Source organism: Aspergillus multicolor (genome assembly GCF_047715735.1).
Source record: "Aspergillus multicolor strain CBS 133.54 unplaced genomic scaffold BDW74scaffold_1, whole genome shotgun sequence".
NCBI classification, from domain to species: Eukaryota; Fungi; Ascomycota; class Eurotiomycetes; order Eurotiales; family Aspergillaceae; genus Aspergillus; species Aspergillus multicolor.
The window spans coordinates 1,282,894-1,302,245 of NW_027395952.1; the positions used below are offsets into that span (position 1 = coordinate 1,282,894).

A 19,352-nucleotide genomic window follows, 5' to 3' on the forward strand; every position below is an offset into this window, starting at 1 on the left:
TTGCCTGATTTTACATAAGTCTCAGTCAATGAGAACATGCAGTATGCTGGGATGTCGATTGTATATAAGGCGACATTCTCCTCTGCTACCAGCACCGAACCATCAGTCCTTTCATCATTGTGAGACAAAAACACAACCTCAAGAACCTACTCACGGCCCCTACCAGTCCTCTCATCAAAATGAAGCTCCCACACCTCCTCTCCGCGCTCACAGTCATAACAGCTGTGTCCGCCTACGAGCTCAAAGTGAATTACTACTCCGACGGTGGCTGCTCCGACTACCTGGTCTCCGTCTGGCCAAGCGTCGTCGGCGACTGCTACGACTACGACTACTCTGGCACAAACAGCGCAAACATCGCCGACTGCAAGGACTTCTACGCGTGCGGCTGCACCTTTTACCAGGAGAAGGGTTGCACGGGGACGGAGTCGAGCCCGTTGACTGGATCGTGCAAGTCAAACTGGGGCGGTGGCTGGAAGAGCATGAAGTGCTCTGGGATTCCTTGGGCATAGAGCGAGTCCAGCACGGGTCGGACTCCATACGGGCAAAGAGAGGCTATTGCATGAGCCTCACTTTTGATGGAGCGTCACGAACGGATCTTGAGGGAGACGGTGTATTGGGGCTGAGGACCCAGGCGCTTGGTTTCGTTTGGCGGAGGGCGGAGTACGCAGCAATCTTGCCCATGCAGACCTACGGCCAACATTTGACAGTTCAATAGAGCCAATGGCAGTCGACGGTTTGCTTCGCTTCTGAAAACCTTTGTGTAGCTATTTGAATGTTTCTGAATACTCCGAGGCTGAAGCGCAGCACGTCGGTTACCTGGCTGGACATATCTCTCCGACGGCGCAGTTCATCCACAGCAGTCTAAATAGATTATGGGATGTTTGTGTCCAATCGCCAACACTCACATCACATGCTGACCCCAGACACCGCAGTATATATCAAGGCTCCGGATGTCACAACCTTGCGCCGTTGAATTCTCTCCATACCAACCTATATCACAACGGACAACAGCAATGTCTTCAACGCAGATCCATCTGTCTACCACGTCTTCTGGTGGACAGATACCCGGTTATGTGTCCGATGCCCTTACTGCGAGGAGCTCGAATGCTATGGTTTCACCTCCTACGAAAAGCCCCTCCGCAAGCCAAGCTGTTCAGCTGCCGACACACAACCACCATACAGATGCCGCTTTCCGGTAGCATTTGAGATTGATAAGAAGAAAGCCCGCTTCGTCAATATTCGCACCCTGCCAGAGCTCAAGGAGGAAGAAAAAGATAAGCCATATGTGGGAACATCCTGTGAGGAAATGATCTCCGGATGGTGGATGGCTCGGCGGAGAACGAGATTCGGTTCAGCGATGCCATGGAGACAGTTCTTGTTACGATTATGTTACCGGCATGATCTCGCTACTTCTGGACAACGGCGCCGATCTAAATGCCACCAACAAGGACGGAAGGACAGCCCTCATGGAAGTTTTTTGGGGGCAGCTGGCCATAGTGCAAATACTCCCCGCCAAAGGGGCTGCTGAGAACCAATGGGACAAAGGGAATAAAACAGCTCTTGACCTTGCCCGGCTAACTCCCAGGAACCGCAAGGAAAGATTCGCGAGGAGACGCAAGTCTTTCGACCCTCCTTTTCCAGAGCTCTTCCGCGAAAAGGACTTTATTGTGCGAGCTGAAGAGCGACGGGAGATTGCTCGAATCCTTGGGGGAAATGAAGATGATTGCATGGAGGGCTGCCATAGCACGTCGATCGAGCCTGTAAAGAACTTCTTCGTCAGATTGTCGGAGGGTTTGACAGTTGGCCGTTGTGCTGTGACTCGAGTATATAGCCTAGGGCAGACTAACAGGTCTATCGCTGTGCTTGAAAGAGGTGGTCTTTTCCCGACCGTAACCGCTATGAGCGGTTGGCACCATGAAGAAGACGATCTATTGACGAACAAGGTGTTGACCTTGGCCGCTCTTGTTGGCCATATTTTGATTGCCTGTGATATGGATTTTAACCAGCCGGGACGTCACCAAGCATCCCACGCTGAAAAGAAGATGGTTGCTTACTTCGTCGACCGGCATGTCTTCCTACCAGAGGGTAAAACGGCAGACGGCAATGGAGAAGATGGCCGACTGTGTAGAGTTCCAGCAAAAGGTCAACGCATTCTTTGGGTTATCAATCTAGCTTTATAAGCGGACTTCGGATTTTGAGGAGTCAATGGTCTAATTGCTTCTTGAAACACCGTTGATTATCGCTAGCAGACTGAATCAAGCAAACGCCCACTCAAACGTAGTCCTACAATCACATATCGATACGTATCAGTCGAACAGACTCAGGTCAGACATAGCCTAACCATCCCTCTTCTCCTCGTTCGTCTCCTTCTCAACTCCCGCCCCCCCCTCCCTCTCCTCCTTCTCCTTCTCCTTCTCCTCCTCCTCAGCCTTCTGCTGCGCAATCTGCGCCTGCCAATACCTCTCCATCATCCCACCCAGCACCAATCTATCCAACCACCGCACAAGCCCAAAAACAAACCAACCCCACCCCCAAAGCGACACCCCCATGAGACTAGCCACAAGGACAATCGGCCCCAGCAGCAAAATCGACAGCACAACCCAAACCAGCAGCGCCACCGCCGCAAAAAGCAGCGTCCCCGCAATGAACAGGATCAACGGGATCCCCACGCAAAGCAGCTGGCACGTCACGAATGTCGCGGCGATCGGGTGGTCCATGCTGGCCTTGTATAGCTTTGCCTGGCGCTCCGGCGGGATAAGCCACTGGATGAAGCGGCGCACGGCCATCTCGAAGATATCGACGCCCCGTGGGATGAGACCCTTCATCCAGGCCATGAACTGCGCCCAGAGGTCTTTGAAGGAGGGGATCGTCACGTTGTTCTTTTGGTTTGTGGGCGGCTCGTCTTTGGGGAAGGTTCCTGGGAGACTGGAGGTTGTGTCATTGACTGTCTTTGTGACGGGCTTGGTTGTGTCGTTGACGGTCTTCGTGACGGGTTTTGTGGCCTGGTCGCCGACGCTCTGGGCTGTGTTTGTGGCCTGCCCGAGGCCGGAGGTGACGGTGTTGAGGGACATTTTGTGTCTTATTTCGATTTGAAATATGGGAAGGGACTTCGAGGATTAGAGGAAGGAACAATAAAGATGGAGAAGAGGAAGGAAGGAGCTGGTCTCGTCTGTTTCCTGATATATAGAGCGTTGGGTGCGGATGACGTCGGCGGACGCACGCAGACGTAGTGCTGCAATGACGGCCTTAATGGGCTTATTATAGGTAGGCAGCGTAAGCGTAAGCAGCCAATCTGCAGGGATGAGCTTGGGCCAATCGGAGAATAGCTGCGATATCTACTGTATACAATCCAGTTCCACTAAGTAATTAAAGTCCAACGGTCAGTCAATGTCAGTTCCAGTTCCAGTCCCAGTCCACTGTCTGTCTTTTCCATTGCATTCGCTGGGCTGAATAATTGGACCTGGTGGGGAGTGGGGACCTTGACGTCAAGTCTGGAGCTTATAAATACATTTAGGACTCCCTGGTCCCGCGCTTTGCCGACGACGAGAACTTTTCAACGACCGCAATCGCTTTGTTTAGCATTGAGAATACAGCAAGCAAAATGGCTCCCTCTACCCAGAAGCAATGGTCCGTCAAGGGCAAGGAGAAGAGCTTCGACGAGCTCAAGTTCGAGGAGGCGCAGATCCCCTCCGTGGGCGACAACGACGTCCTCGTCAAGCTGCACGCTGCGTCGCTCAACTACCGTGATCTGATTATTCCCAAGGGGTGCGTCCTTTTCCCTTGCGGCCTACCTAACTCAAAAGACGAACTAACAGAAGTGTCGAATAGAAAGTACCCCTTCGCCCTCAACTTCCCCGTAATTCCCGGCTCCGACGGCGCTGGCGAGATTGTCGAGGTCGGCTCCAAGGTCTCGCAGTTCAAGAAGGGCGACAAGGTCGTCACCCTCTTCAACCAGCACCACCAGTACGGCCCCATCGACCCTGCCGGCGCGTCCTCTGGCCTCGGCGGTGCCCTTGACGGCACCCTCCGCCAGTATGGCGTCTTCAACGAGAACGGCGTCGTCCGCGCCCCGAGCAACCTGAGCTACGAGGAAGCGGCGACCTTGACCTGCGCCGGTCTTACAAGTTGGAATGCGCTGTATGGATTGAAGCCTCTGCTTCCTGGTCAGACGGTTCTTGTGCAGGGAACGGGTGGTGTTAGTGTTTTTGCGCTTCAGGTATGTTTCTGCCTTTCGAAGTTGATTGAGGAGGATGTACTGACAGGTCACCGGTAGTTCGCCAAAGCAGCCGGCGCCACCGTGATTGCGACCACATCCTCCGACGAAAAGGCTAAGCGCCTCAAGGAGCTCGGCGCCGACCACGTCCTCAACTACAAGACCCAGCCTAATTGGGGCGAGATCGCGCGTTCCCTGACCCGCGACAACGTCGGTGTGGACCACATCATCGAGGTTGGAGGATCTGGCACTCTCGAGCAGAGCTTTAAGGCTATCAAGCTGGAGGGTGTGATTTCTGTCATTGGCTTCGTCGGCGGAATGGACCCCTCTAAGATCCCCAACGTTCTGCAGACCCTGACGCACATCTGCACTGTCCGTGGCGTCTACGTGGGCAGCAAGGCGCTCATGAACGACATGGTTGGTGCGATTGAGGCTAGCAACATTCACCCTGTTGTTGATGAGAAGGTCTTCACCCTTGAGAAGACGAAGGAGGCTTACGAGTACATGGTAAGTTACTCAACTTTGACAGGTTACCTGGGCGCGCATGCTAACCTGATGCTTCACAGTGGGGACAGAACCACTTTGGCAAGGTTGCCATTAAGATCGAATAGATGCGCCAGTCACCTACAGATAGTGACATAGAACGGGGTATTGATGACGATACACGGTCCTGATAGATAACGGCCTAGTGATGAATATACGAAATGATATAGTGAACCCCCCCGAGACCTGCACAGTGAAGCTATAGCCCCAAATCGAGAGACCTACCCCATAATCATCATCGTCTGTTAGAGATACTTTCATTAAAGCTTGTCTCCCTACTAAAAATTAGACGATTTCACTTGAATGAAGGGGAGGTCTCGTCCCCATGTCCCTAAATCGGTGATTACCAGCCCTTCCTCCCAGCGGAAGTGACCATAGTCCGTCCTAACCAGTGACGTCGAGATACTCTCAGCGGAAGGTATTGCCGCTGTTCGCAGTCCTTGGGAAAGATATCGTGAAACGTAATCTATCTCATCACATCGCCCTTCACAGTAGCCCCCGCCCGCGGGGTATAAATATCTCGTCGATTCCCGCGCAAGACGGTCCCCTCGGTCTTCCTTTCTCATACCTCATCGTCTTTGGCATTCCCCAACTCGGCTTCCGTTGACCTGGCTGCCTTTGCCAGTGTTCGTCAATCGATCGTGTCTGGCTTGTCGTCTTGAATGCCTCATGCCAGAACTACCATGTTCCCTCCTTTCATGTTTCCTCCTTGGATGCCTGCTGCAAGTGTACCGCAGCCTTCAACGCATGTCCTAGCTTCTGCAAAGAATCCTATCGCAGGCAGGTCGCTTGCCGAAGATGGAAGAAAAGCATGTCTGGTGTGCTCGTGGTTTCCAACAGACTGAGGTTGAACCCTCAGGGTCCAGACAATGGTACGTATTGAGCATGTTCCCGAGGCTTCTGGTATTGATGTGATGCTAGTCGGCTTTAGGTATCCGAGCCTCGCAGAAATAAGGACATGTCCTGTGTTTGGCCGATGGGCGATGGAAGAAGAGATATATGTCCTTCCCGACCTGTGCGGTCTGCGGCACGAGAACGGAGACGAGGGGAGGGACAAGGGGCCAAGGTGGACATGGTGGAATGGGGATATGGTCGAATCTACCACAGGATCTATGTATGCTGGGTCCTTAGGGCTTTGGGGTTGTGAGCGTTGATGGGTATGTGTTCATGGGGTCAGGTAAGTAACCTTACATTTCCACATACCTCTTCCCGGTTTAGACATCTTTTTTAAGAGTATACTGACCTTACCTATAGCACTCTACTTTCGCGAGCGGCGCACCTTTGATACCGCAAAACAAACGAGAGGCCCTGGGATCATGCTATTGCGCTGGCCCGATGCCAGCAGATTGTCCGATGTCTCGTAGACACCTCAAAGCGCCGAGATATGGGCTGTGCGGGGTCGAAGCAACATGCAGGAAGTTCGAACTCGAGCTCATTACCTTGTACCCATTACGGACCTACCAGGCCATAGCCTGAAGCCCGCCGACGACGGGCCTGGGCGCCGCGCAAGAAAAAGGAGTCTGATATGGCGGTCTTGCCTGGTCAACGATAGTACTACCAAGCGGGCACTGTCCGCTCCAGAGGGGGGTGTAGTCCGTCCCCTACTTCCCCTGCCCGTGCTGCATCAGAATGACATCCACTGTGACCTTCCCGTGCAAGCCTTGGAAATCCTGAGCCAAAGATTGCAGGAATGGCACGCCAATATTGGCAAGGCCCATGACACAGTAACCAAGCCTTCGGCGGGTCATCCACATGACGTGTCTGGTGAATATGGTAGCATTCCAGGCTTAGAGAAACTGTTTCTACAACTAGGAATGCCCAAGGACTTCGCTTGGACCTGTGGCCTGTGCAGACCTAAAGGAGAGGGGTTGGTTAGGTTAACAGATCCTGATGGTTCTATTCTCGCCCAAACCCTCTTAACTATGGTATCGGTTCGTGTTATCGTATAGATATGCCGTGTCTATTGCCCATTAGATCACCGGGGCCGAAGGTGGCCTCGCTGTCCTCGCTGTCCTCGCGTGCCCAGCTTACCTTTTCTCGTGATTGCAGGCGTGCCGATGACATGTGGCCTTTGCTCATTGCAAGTTCATCCTAGTTAGGTGAGGCGCCGGTTCCTGTCGTTCTCATCCTCGTCGGTATGGATCATGTCGGGGGTGAAGTGGATGACTACCATACACTGCCAATCCTGTCCCTCGTGCCGTGCATCGTGATTGGGATGGGGCAACTAGGCTCTGGCTCTGGTGCGCACCGTAAGGAGTTCGGACTGGCCTCAAGACAAAAAGAGACTTGGGCATGGGTCTTGCGCGCTATCACGGAAGCGGTTGCTCAACATGGCCTTCTCCTTCGGGTTCGTAGTTATATGATGCCGCGGGGAACAGTGGTCAACGAAAAGGACCACAGAGATCATCCCTACACACCACTGTTCGCGCGTCCCAATCACATTGTGCCTTGGATGCAGGTCGTGGTCTGTGAGCTCTGCCTATGTACATCTTGCCTGGAGTGCTTGACACACGAGCTGTCTTATGTCAATACAACCTGCTCTACCCACCCACGAAAGACGATGTCTTAACGCTTATGTTTGTGTGGAGATCCGCTGCCCGGAGACTTAGCCATCTCCTCAAAAGGAAGATGGTGTACCGTCTCCGGGCCCATGAAGAAGGATGAGGCTTAAGATGATGGCGAAGATTCTCGGCGCAACCACATTTGGAGCTATACAAGATGACAGCAACATGGCACGCTTTCGTTTCCCCTTAAAAGAAGATCTGGAATAATGCGTGCACGCCTCCCTTTTTTCTCCCGCAAGACCTGGACTTCTTCCTTGCCAGAAAGGGACAATGATGGTGCGGGTTGCCCCTCCTCCCTCCTAATCCACGGTTGTCTGCCGACTAACGCCATTTTCCCCTTCTGGAAGCGAGGTGCCCTGGATATCTTCAACAGAATTGATCGTAGAGGGAAGATATACATGTAACGACCGCCAGCTACCCACCGACCGTTCTCCTGGGTGTGGATCGATCCACGGTTCACGAGACGGGCCTGACGGCCAGTAAGGGAGAAAGTTGTATGTGGCCGTCCAGAGAGCCACGGTCTCAACAATGATGCTGTTGCTATCCGCAAAGACAACCATGTCACAAGGGGCGGGGACGGGGCCTCGCAGACGATGAAGTTGCAGGGCATTCAATGAGTCCCTTCCACGAAGCTGCGTAGCATCCGCACCCTACTGCAGCGAGCTGATCCCCGGCATGCAGCTGCGTGAGGAGGCCGAAGTGAAGTGTGGAGGAAGCGCATCCAGGACCAGGACCAGGACCGAGAGGGAGCTAATCTTGATAGCTCCGGCTTGATCAATGAGATTACGGACAAAGAGTTTACAGAGGAAGACAAGAGGGAGTTTGGTGCGGATTAAGAGATCTATGGTATCCTACAGATGCTTCTGCAAAGAAACTCTGTGTGCGTATGGTATTACACACCCTCTCTCCCGCATGGCTTTACCGGCCCAGCCCCCGGGGGCTAAGCTTTGCTTCTGGCGAGAAGGCTCACCGCAAAGAGTATGGTATGGCCCGGCCATAAGACGAAGAAGGATCTCGGCAAGAAAGGCTACATACCATAGGCATACCATAGTCTGCAGGAAGGCCTGAAGCACCAATGTCTCTCCAGCCTCTACCCATGGGTGCTGGCACTGAGTAAGTCTTGAGGATCTTCCATCCTGCCCATGCCGCGGGGTAGGTACTGCTTCACAAGGACTACACCTTGATCTCCATGGCTGCGGAGTCAATGAGGGAGCGGTTTCACCCACTTGTTGACCGAGGCGGGATGGGCATTACCGCACGGAGGATGTCGCCCACATTTAAGGACGAAGAAATGCAAATGATGTCGCGAGACCTCGCGCAGGTGAACCCCGAGATGCCCCTCGAGACACCCGGGACGGGACGACATACTGGAGGAGATCGCATGCTGGAGATAGGCGCGTTCCGTCTGGTACTTCATAGCCGATCTACCGTAGTCTCTCACCAGCCAGTATATGTACATGGCTATGCAGCGGCGCTTCAGCAGCTCTTTGCAGAGAATGGTCAAAGGATCTGGTCTTTGTAGACAGGTACGCAGATTCTATGCAAGCAGAATGGTTAGAAGGAAGCAAGAATCAGAATGCTTTCAGAACCAAGGATAAAGGCACACACACACACACACACACAAAAAAAGAACCGATCAGCGTGCGGGGATGTTTGGTGATATGATGAAGGAAGAACATGGAAGCAGAGCAAACACGCAGAGCAGCATCATGGAGAACTGTAAAGGGAGCCTTCCTGGGCCTTGTGGCTAGCAAAGACTGGGGATTTGCCTTTGGGACAGGGTCCAAACACCGCGGTTCGCTACGGTACACTGAGCTGCAACCTGTACACTGCGCCTCTTAGCTTTGAAGTCACCATAAGGTGTCCCCTTTGCTCTTTATTCGGGTCTAAGAGTGCAGAGGATAGACGGGTGAGTCAAATATGGTAAGAGTTCGAAGCAGCAAGTGCCTAACAGACAAATCACAGTACTCCGAGCCATGTCCTGTGCATGTTCAGAATCCTCCCCCCCGCGGCACACATATCCGCCCTGAGTTGCCGTATAACCTCAATCTCATGGGGATGTGCGGCGAGCGACTCCCGTAAGTCGCACCACAGAGCGTGCTTGAGGCCGTCAAATTCGTCGACGCGGCGGATCGCTTGTCGGTCACGCCCTGGGTGCTCATAGAAGGACTGCCGATGGGTCCTATTCTATGTATGAGATCCGCTCGATGCGCGCTCGTAGAGGCTTGGCCCAGTCGGGGACTGGCTGAGTCTCGTAATCGGTGGTGTTAGGCTCGGTGTCAGTCTTGGTGTTGACACCGGCCGCGTCGGCTGTGTGCGTGGCCATGAGGGGTCCGTTGGCACCACGACCAAGGCCATAAGCCTTGCCCGTGCTGTCAACACTCTGCTGTTCGTCGGAGAGGCTGTCGGGAGCAGAGTTCCCCTCATAGGTATCGGGGTCATGGTGAGCCTGGATAACGTCCTGTGGCTGTCTTTTGTGTTAGTCCCGGAACCGATTATAAGACATTTCAAGGACGCCGCCGTGCGCGAGGATTATGGGACTGACAAGTACCAGTCAAGTGCGCTGTGAGCCTTGGCCATGTTCCTCGGGAGCGAGGTGCTCCAGCTCATTGCGAGACTCGGTGCCTGCGTCTGTGTTGGTGGGCGGGTTGCCAGGTACAGAGCGCTCCGATTGCGAGCCTGTGGACATGGACGACATGTTGATTTTCGGTGCGAAAAGAACGATTACTTTTGACACCAGAGCCATGGATGAATGGCAGGGAGGATTGGCAGGGGAGAAATGTAGAGATGCTCTGGGGAAAAGTTGTGGTGGAAGGTGGGAGGGGAGGAGACGGAGAGATATGGAAGAGGGGAAGAAGTCCCCCCAACAACCTTGGGAAAATCATTCACCAAGAAACTCCTGAGCATGCTAAATATCCACGACCCATGGTGGCCACGCATTATGGGGTTTTACTTCCCCTCCCGGAATCCTCCTGATTTAGAGGTCACGCCGTCGAGGAATTCAACGATGCAGTACCAGGGACGGGCGGCACAGATATCGCAGACACGAATCCCCAGTCAGGAAGCTACAGGATGTCGGATCAAACTACTACCCCGCGGATCTAGGACTCTTCATGCGTCCTCTGGGGTAATTATGGTAGTCTGCTCGTCCAAAAGGGGTCGATGATCGAGGTTGTAGGTAGTAACACCGCTGCCACGGCCTGCTGGTAGGTGAGGCAATCCCATCAACCACATCTGGCCTACAGGTGGTGGTGACTGGTATCCGCAAACATGGAAATGCCCATTGTTTGCCTGTGGTGGTGATTTGACTGTCCCTGTCAAGACAAGCAGCGACAGCGGCGTATGTATGTAATGACGATATAGCTAGCCGCGCGAAACAGGTCATAGCCTCTGTGGACGGAATCAATTGCTCGACAGCCTCACATGTTTGTGTGCCTTGACCTTTGATTTCAGTGCTTTTGGAGAAGCCTGTTCGCAAGACAGGAGAGAGCACACAGTGGACGTTGGCACTGAAGCATCCAGAATACCTAGAGCGCTTCCTCAGCCCCTTACAGGCGGCGATTGCCCGACAAGTGTTCCTAGGACCTGAAAGAACGCGAGTATACCGGGTTATCTTCCAATGTGTCATGCAATATGGAAATGTACAGCGTCATCGAAGACGGAAAGCCTCCAAGGTTGTTCCCTTCGCAGTCCATCCCCTTCGCCACGGGGAGGGATATTTCTACGTAACTGGTGGTCGAAGTGGTATGGTGCTGCCATGTGTCCTACCCTCTACTCAACAGTCTCGACAGAGATCCAAATGCGTGTGAAACATCCCAGGAATCGATGTATCTGTCGGTACTCTTCTGGCAAGTCCTGGTTTGCCGCATGTGGACGCCAAGCCCCAGCCAGGAATTAGGGCTAGGTAATCTCGATGTGCAGGCCTGGAATCATCAAGACCGCGATGCCTAGCGACTGGTTACTCCCAAGCAGACGAGCACCTGAAAGCTATGAGCTACGACCATGGTCAGAAGATACCTGGAAACCAAATGAAGCGTCGTCTTCACTTGTCAGTCAGGTTTATGCCTTCATGCCTGGCACCACGGCCTGACGCCACCCGTCTTAACGCATTGGAAAGCGCACTGCCCTAACAAACATCGCCATGGTACATGCACCTTATGATAATCATGCATATTAGCACCATGGTAAACTGAGCCCGAAGACCATTCATCTGGCACTCGAATGCTTCTATCAATAAAGGTGACGCGACTCCCACTGTGAGTGACCAAAGTGCGACACGTGGCTGGTGGATATTACATCGAGCCACCCATGCGTCTTGTCTTATCTGCGCTCATGGCCATGGCCATGACCTCGGGGCTTTCCCGATGGCGTGCACTGAACCTACCTATGAGGCCCCGCTAGAAGACCAGAACCATCTGAGCAGGTCTCCGAAACGAAATGCGCTTGCAATGGCTGCCCATGCGTGGCTCTGCCCTGCGCAGTCAAATTACTCCAAAGAACAACGCTTGCACCTGAAAGGCACCTTGAAGAATGAGGTCCACTGATGGTGTCAAGTCAGACGTAGTGGGGTTGACCGGAGCGATGTGATGCCCCAGGATTGATTTCTAGATGTTAATATCCGGAGCCGGACAAGGCCTGCAGGTGTGTTCGTTGCCGGGATGTCAAGGAATCAATCGTGCGAGCCCCTTCCCGCTGTGATGCGGCGCGATGTCATGACGCTTCAGACTAGGTATGGACCGGAGCAATTTGAAGGCAGCTTATTGCTTCCAAAGGGCTTTTGACCAGCAGGCCAATGCGTGCTCTCGCTGTCAGCTTGCTGAGCATGTCATGGTCCACCATAGCGCAAGACTACCTACGGTAGGTAGGCCGAGCGCCTAGCCATGTTATGATGCAGATGCAGCCCGAGATTCATACGCAGGGAGAAGTGGGTGGTCACCCCGCGAAGCCTATGCTAGATTCATGGCCTTCTCATTACGCGCTAGCCACCATTCCGTTTGACAATTCAGACGCCGCTCGATGACATGGGCGTTGATTATGTTGCCACTCGCGCGTTCGGGGGGGGGGGGGGTATACCGTAACACTTGCCATGTTGCTCCCCGTGCGTTCTTGTCCAGCCCCGTCAGGATCAACAGGACAGCTTCAAGTTTCTGTCTTGCTGCGTGCTTCTCACACATGCGCGGGCGCCTACTGATACTGATATGGTGATTTTCCAGTATGCAGGACATGTGTGCTTCTGCACGTGGGAAGTACTTCGAATGTTCATGGTTAATAAAGCTACCATAGACGCCATGATGGTCCTCGAACAGCCTAGAGTACCTCAATTGAGGTGGCCGTAGGCATGCTGCCCCATGCTCCCGACTAGGGCAGCACCGTACGCTAAGCATTGCGTGGATGGCCGGGCGTCTTTACCAGGGCCTGTTTCCTTGCTCCCCACGAACTCCCGGAGCTCGGCAATCTAAATGAGTCTCAGACCCGCTACGTAGGACACGGTCAATATATGAGCCTGATCGCAGGCTGGATCTGACCTAACCTTGCTGATCGTCGCATGCCCTGCGGCAGCAATTTATCGCGAAACAAGATGAGGTGGCTGGGCGGCTGTGGTGCAGAGATTGTTTCACCGTAAAGAGGGCTGAAGCATTACCGATGGGCAAGATGCCCTCTGCTTGTAACGGGACTATCTCGATAACCTCCATTGGGGCACAGTTCACTACCACCTAATTTGCCATGGCCCTGGGCTGAATGGCTGGACAAAGGTGCACCCCAGTTGGCAGGGCGTCAACTTGCCTGGAGCACACAAGGTCTGTGTCTGCGAAAGTTACCGCAAATATGGAGTCTGATCACTAACTGTCAGGTTTGCCGGGGGTGGTCATGAATAAGAGATTGGCAGGTGAGCTAGGTAGGACTACGGTTTCTTGTGTGGATCGGGGACGTGCCCTAGGAGTCACTCAAGCATCTCTAGGCCAAGGTCGGAAATATCGAGGTAAACAAGCACGTTGAGTCGAGCGATGGGCGGGTTCCTTTAAGAAGCCCTAAACCGCCCACAGGTGCCCCGCTCTCCTATCAATGCAACTCTTGGACATGCAATGGACACTGAACCGAGTGATGACCCTGGCTGGCGCAGGGAAAGAACTCGATGCCGGACAGGATCGCGAAAAGGCGATGGTCGAACAGCTAGGGCCTCACTGGGAAGTACCCGAGATGACGAGATGGGGAGTCGAGAGTGTTGCCGGGGAGGATATTGTATGTCATGAAGCACACAGGTGCGCACAGTTGCTCGTGCTTCGATATGCTCTTTCTTCACTCAGGGCTTCCGGATAAAGCTCAGGGGCCCCAAAGATATAGGGAGTCGTAGTATGCCTCATCCGTGCTGCTTGCAATGCGGTGATTGAGCGATTAACGGTTGGCCTGGTTTACGCGGATCCATGGCCCCCGGGACCTGGAAAAGCACCAGCCTTGCTTGACCACCAGTGCATAGTTGTTTAGGGCGTGGGCTTAGTTCCAGCCCATGCTTGACCGTACTGAATGCAGTTTAATCCATGCACCTGGCGTTCGAAGGTTGGGAAATAAAGACAACGAATGCACAAATATAGGGTGGGAGATCGTGGTCCTAAGTGTATAGGTAAACATGGCCGCCTCTGGCATGCAGTTTTCAGCTTCCAAGTAGAGACATACTATAGGAAGTGGTGACACTGGATTCTACTCAGACAGCCTCATGGATAGAAAATATCACCAACCAACTTGGAACAAATGGTGCTTGTCGTGGGGCTGTCTTTAGGTCTTAGTAATGCACACTCTGCCGCCTTCAATGCCCTGCAGGTGAGAGCTGGAATGATAGACATCGATACGGCATGCATTGCCGAGCAAAAAACCCTCGTCCTGGAAGATGGTGTGTGTTCCCACCCCCTAGCAGACAGGACAGCTCTTCGAATATCTACAGCTGCAGTACCTATGGTATGTCATGGGTGGCAATCAAAAGCGTCCAGAAATGATGGAAGAAATATACAGGGTACTGCCACAGCGTCCTTAACTCTAACCAGGCCGGAACTTGAGGGCATCCAGCGACAAAGTGTGCACGATTACTGGATGCTGCGGCGAAAACACACTCTTGCTTGAGAACATCGATCCCACAGGTGCCACACACAACAGAGTTTCTTCCGCCCTATGGCCTTAATCTAAGGGACAACCGGATCTGTCACCAAAGGAGACAGCAACCTACAAGGCTGCTGAGACTTTGGCCACTCCTGTACAAGTCTGGGCGCCATCGAAAGCCAAGCTGGGTATGGAGCGCTGCGTGTCGTAGCCTTAGGGATGCCATGCTACCCATGGTTCCGCTTCGTCTCTCTACTTAGGTATGGTACGATCAGGGCTAGTAGACTCGGTATCAGCAAAGGTATGCTGCGGCAAACGTAAGACTGCAGCCAAACTTTCTCACGCCCTGCATATAAAATACCGCGGGAGACTCTACAACGTATGGTAGGGATAGAAAATAGCCAAAGAGTAGGGTATGCGTACATGTTTTCAGGCCAGATCGCTGTTTTCCAGCCAGGTGTGTCTAGATTCTCACCAGTCCTCGTGGGCAGCTTTCTGTGACAGGCGCCGTGCCAAGGTGGCTCGTTACATGGCGTGGCAGAGGACTGGCTATGCCTCAAATAGGTCGGCAAACCCCAGCATGACGAAGGGTCTTGGAAGGTTGACCGCAGGGCCGGTCTCTCCGAACGTTAACCTACTACCGCATCCCGTTCGTGTGACGGTAGGTTCGGGCATTCCTGGACGCTCTCGCCATGGGCGCTGGCTGGAAAGACCTGCGAGACAACCAAATATCTTCCGCGTCATATTCACGTGTCTATAACCAAACCCTAACTAAACAAACTTGGTCCTGCTGGAGGGGTGTGGCTTCATACTATTGTTCCGGTGCCAAAGTAATAGGGTCTTACGCGCCTTTTTGTAATAAAGTAGTCTGCTGGCTGTGCGAAGAATGTGGTATTGCATCCCAACCAGCAATGTGCTGCACGTCTGTACCCTATATAGAGGAAAGTTGTACCACGACGAGGAACACAAGCATAACTGCACCACGATCTTGCCAGGCCTCGGCAGATATGCCCCTGCGGATCATGGAGGGCCGTCAACTAGGAGACCCTGGAAGAAATAAACAGGGTTACACCACAAGGGCCTTGACTATGGTACACTATGACCAGGCAGAACCGACATGATCCATGTAGGGGCCGTTCAGAGACCACGGCTGCCTCGCAAAGACTGATTGCTGCAGCAGAAAGCGTCAAGTCTTGCTTCGGGCCTGGGAAACAGCGCACCGCGCCACTTGTCATGAATTCCCGCATAATAGGCACCCTCGGTAGATAGCGGAGGAAAATGCGAGGACTTCATGGACGGTATACATGCACGTGCATGAAACAAAAACCTTCTCTCCTAATACATGGCCAAAAGCGCGTAGGTGGGGACAGCCAGATCCGTCACGATAAACAAAACGCAACGTACGTTGCTTTCGTGTCGTTGTCGCCCCTTGCACAGACGGTTGGTACTAAAAGCCACGCCGATATGGAGCGCCGCCCACCATGATTGAACATTGCGATGGTACCCAGTACTCATGGTTTTGCTCCAGCCCTATGTTGATATTGTACGACAAGCGCTGTCGAGAAAAGCCATGTCTGGCTGGTTTGTGCTAGAAGGGATGCTGCCCTGTGATTTACTCCGAGGCCGCAGCAAAACTGCCTATGTCCTCTATATTACTTGTATACGCGGGACAGTCTTCCGCGTACGTAGGGATAAGCAATACGCATAGTATGTGCGGTACATCCGCACAACAGGTTCTGTCGTGGGGTGGATTGACGACTCCTTAAAGAAGGCTGGAGCCCTGCTTTACCCCCATTTTCAGAGATGCCAGATATCCAGGGATACGGGTGGACAACAGAACTTTTGAATGGTTACCCTATGCAACCCTAAGCCCTAAGAAGGCGCGTCGACGATCCTGCGCAGTGGACGGGGCCTCAGGATCAAGACACTCTTCTCACGATTCTAGACTGGACGAGGTACTCTGCAAACTCCAACTACGTAGAATGACGCGTGAGAGAGATATCACCTGTAACAGACAGCTCAGATGAAAGCGATGTGCCGAAAAGTACGGCCATGGTTGACGAGAATACAATCGCAGAAGACACCAAAACAAGGAAGCGCCGCAAGACAACCGAATATCTTCAGTTCCTGTCTATGGGTCTAGAACCGAGCACTGGCCTGAAACGAAATGGTCCTTTTCAAATGGTAAGGTATTCTCTTTTACGAACGTGATAGGGTCTCGAGCGCCGTACAGTCCCCGTTGGAAGATTGACGCCGGGCCACGGCTTCCAGTTAATATAGAAGCCTGGTAGTTTTACACAGATGGCACATGGGAATGTCACCTTAGGGGCCATGACCTGTCTTTGGGCTTGTTTGTGATTCAGGGTCAAGCGGCGAGCGAAACATCATGGGACGCCGACGGCGTCATACTGTCAGACGCATGGCGGTGCTCGTGAGTCTCGTCTACGATAAGCATGCTAGGGGTAGAAACTGGCCATCAATGGCCTGCTGGCTTGGTGAATCACGGTTCCTAGCAGAAAGATCTCGCCCCAACCAGGCGTGCTCTCCACGTCAAATGTCGCGGCAAACTTTATTACATAGGTAGGAATGGAAGGGCTACGCATATGATTTGTGCCTAGTCCAGTCAAGATCATATTGATTTCGGCTGGCTCAGAGATGCTCGATGAGCACCACGGTCCCCATGGATGCTAAAGGAACTTTCCAAACCTTGAAGATGAGAAACTCGCAAGTGATGCCATCATTGTCTTAGCGGGCGCTTTTCCTTCAATACGGCGAAACCTTCTGCGGACAATGAATTGTAGCCTGCCGACTTCGTCATAAAGGAACTCTGCGCGAGGATAGAATACCATGCTGCCAGACCCCGCGCTTTCTATCAATTACTTGGGGTTGCTCTTCTTAGTTGAGATTGGAAATACACATGTCATGTCCTTTCAGTAAGGCCAGAAGATCCTACAGTGGTGGTGCCGCGATGTGGCACCGAATGCGAGCATGCAGCTAACCTTTTAACACTCAGGAGCAACCTTCTACGTGAAGAATGGGAGTAACGGGGTTGTTATCAAGTTGGCAGGGGCCCTTCGAGTGGTTAAAGGTTCTAAGTCCAGCGGCTTTTCCAAACGTACGAGTCATCTAAAGAGAGACTTCATGCAAACCGCCTGTTGCCTAAGATATGGCTTTGGTCCGAGGATTGCTTTTTAGACTATTGTCCCAGTCTAGCAGGAGCCGGCGGACTGGTGAGACTAGAAGGTAACCTTTGGCTACGAAGATGGACAGAACGCGCGGAAGATGCGGCAGTCTCCCGGACATGGGCCGTTAGTTTGCGGCTGTAGGCGAGATCCAAGGTCGGTTCCTATTCAAAGACCTGAGATTCGATGACAATGCACATGAACTCTGAACCATGGAGCATGGTCTTAACAGGACATAAATAATATTCCTCAGTACCTAACACTGACAGCCTACGGACCATGGGAAGGGGTAGAACGTAGTAGCGAACAACCCATGGTGTTTCCAGGACTACCTATGTTAAAAGCCAGAACAGGACCTGGTCGAAAAAGGGCAATGACCAGTCTACCTCCTATCACCAAGGCAGGTCGCTGATCTTGCGGAAAAAGGGAACATCAGTGTACGACGAAGCCTATGTGCTATCCCGCTGAAGACGAGGATGATTTTTCTGGCGAGAGACTCAGGCTCTGCGCTGCCGGGAGGGAAAGATGGAGGTCATGGGGAGCACAATCCCTCCTTTAGGTAAAATGGCAGTTGAACTCAGGTTAGATCCGCGGACTGCGTTAAAGTATTCACGATGCCTACTATGGTACGCCCAGCCTTCGCACTCAAAGAAGAGGGGAAGGGGCAGCAGGCAGGCTGGATTGGGGCAGATTGAGGCAGCTACCTAGGATAGCGATGCTTGCTTTTTCACCGCGCTTAGACGTCTTCGCATTGAAGTTAGGTGAGCTGTCGATGTCCCAGAACCTATGCACATTAGCGGACAAAGAGGGACATTACATTCAGCCTATTCTATCATGCAGGTGCCATGCTATGACCCTCAATCCAGGAAACACCATATGGTCTCCTGTCTCGGTCCACTGTCGCCAAGTTTCTAATGATGGATTGTCCCCGGTTGCGGTACCTGAGCAAAATCTTCCAGGCCAAGATTCATGCTATTTGCCAGGTGGTCGCCAGCGTGTACCATGGTAGAGATAAGGTTGGACGCAATGGGTATCGAGTCCGTATCCATGCGCGCTCTAATGCAGCGGACCGGTTCAACGATGCCCTTCAACATGCTCCGTATTGCTGACGAACTACGCATAGCTAGGCTAAATTCTATGACCATGGCCGAGACTTCTTTTCTGTCAACAATGACGGCCTCCACAGCGTAGAAGTGACACTCAGGACCCAAGAGAACGGAGATCATGGATCATCGAAGACCAACAGGGGCATACGTTGCTGGCCTCCGTGTCAGAATAGCTTTTCTAACAAGATAATTTTGCGACTCTGAAGACGTGTAATCCCGAGCACCATTTCGCAAAACCGCACTCCGGAGAGCCCGTGAACGACGGAATGGTTCGGCCTACGATGGCTCAGAGAGTTGGGCATAAGCAGAGAGCGGCAGTTATATGGTACGATAAAAGAACGCGCTGAACTTGAAGACAGACCGCTAGGGCCTCCAGGAAGAACCTGGATATAACATGGGTTTCTGCTCCTTGTGGTCAGCTAGCTGGCATACCTAGCAATACTGCGCTGATGCTGGCTAATACTCGGAAAGAAAATTCCAGTTGGTAGACGCACGCCTAAAGACAACCGGAATAAGCCTGTGCAAATACCCAGTCAAGGCCGGATCAGGCTCTCCTTGTCCAGCAAGCGCCATTGACAAGTGCTTTGCTTGCGGATCAAGAGTCTTAATGCAACTACCATAGGGTATATACCTAGGTAGACCCTAATATGCATAC

The 19,352-nt window shown here is 52.8% G+C and overlaps 5 protein-coding genes across 5 annotated transcripts; 4 read left to right on the forward strand and 1 right to left on the reverse strand.

Moving 5' to 3' along the window:
• Window positions 1–179: 179 nt before the first annotated feature.
• Window positions 180–509, forward strand: BDW74DRAFT_172438 (uncharacterized protein; the record flags this gene model as incomplete). The annotated part of the gene is made up of 1 exon (XM_073727534.1): window positions 180–509. The coding sequence occupies one exon, from the start codon at window positions 180–182 to the stop codon at window positions 507–509; it is 330 nt and encodes a 109-aa protein (XP_073589709.1).
• A 324-nt stretch (window positions 510–833) lies between these two features.
• Window positions 834–1,298, forward strand: BDW74DRAFT_4501 (uncharacterized protein). The gene has a single exon (XM_073732828.1). It carries the CDS (start codon window positions 951–953, stop codon window positions 1,197–1,199), a length of 249 nt encoding a protein of 82 aa, XP_073589710.1. The 5' UTR covers window positions 834–950; the 3' UTR covers window positions 1,200–1,298.
• BDW74DRAFT_4502 (ankyrin repeat domain-containing protein) lies at window positions 1,299–2,258 on the forward strand. The gene has a single exon (XM_073732829.1). The coding sequence runs from the start codon at window positions 1,398–1,400 to the stop codon at window positions 2,178–2,180; it is 783 nt and encodes a 260-aa protein (XP_073589711.1). The 5' UTR covers window positions 1,299–1,397; the 3' UTR covers window positions 2,181–2,258.
• BDW74DRAFT_4503 (lipid droplet assembly factor 1) lies at window positions 2,259–3,201 on the reverse strand. The gene has a single exon (XM_073732830.1). The coding sequence runs from the start codon at window positions 3,069–3,071 to the stop codon at window positions 2,337–2,339; it is 735 nt and encodes a 244-aa protein (XP_073589712.1). The 5' UTR covers window positions 3,072–3,201; the 3' UTR covers window positions 2,259–2,336.
• A 400-nt stretch (window positions 3,202–3,601) lies between these two features.
• BDW74DRAFT_184561 (zinc-dependent alcohol dehydrogenase family protein) lies at window positions 3,602–4,824 on the forward strand (the record flags this gene model as incomplete). Its single annotated transcript, XM_073730847.1, has 4 exons — window positions 3,602–3,765; window positions 3,829–4,216; window positions 4,274–4,720; window positions 4,780–4,824. The coding sequence occupies 4 exons, from the start codon at window positions 3,602–3,604 to the stop codon at window positions 4,822–4,824; spliced, it is 1,044 nt and encodes a 347-aa protein (XP_073589713.1).
• Between the last annotated feature and the right edge of the window lie 14,528 nt (window positions 4,825–19,352).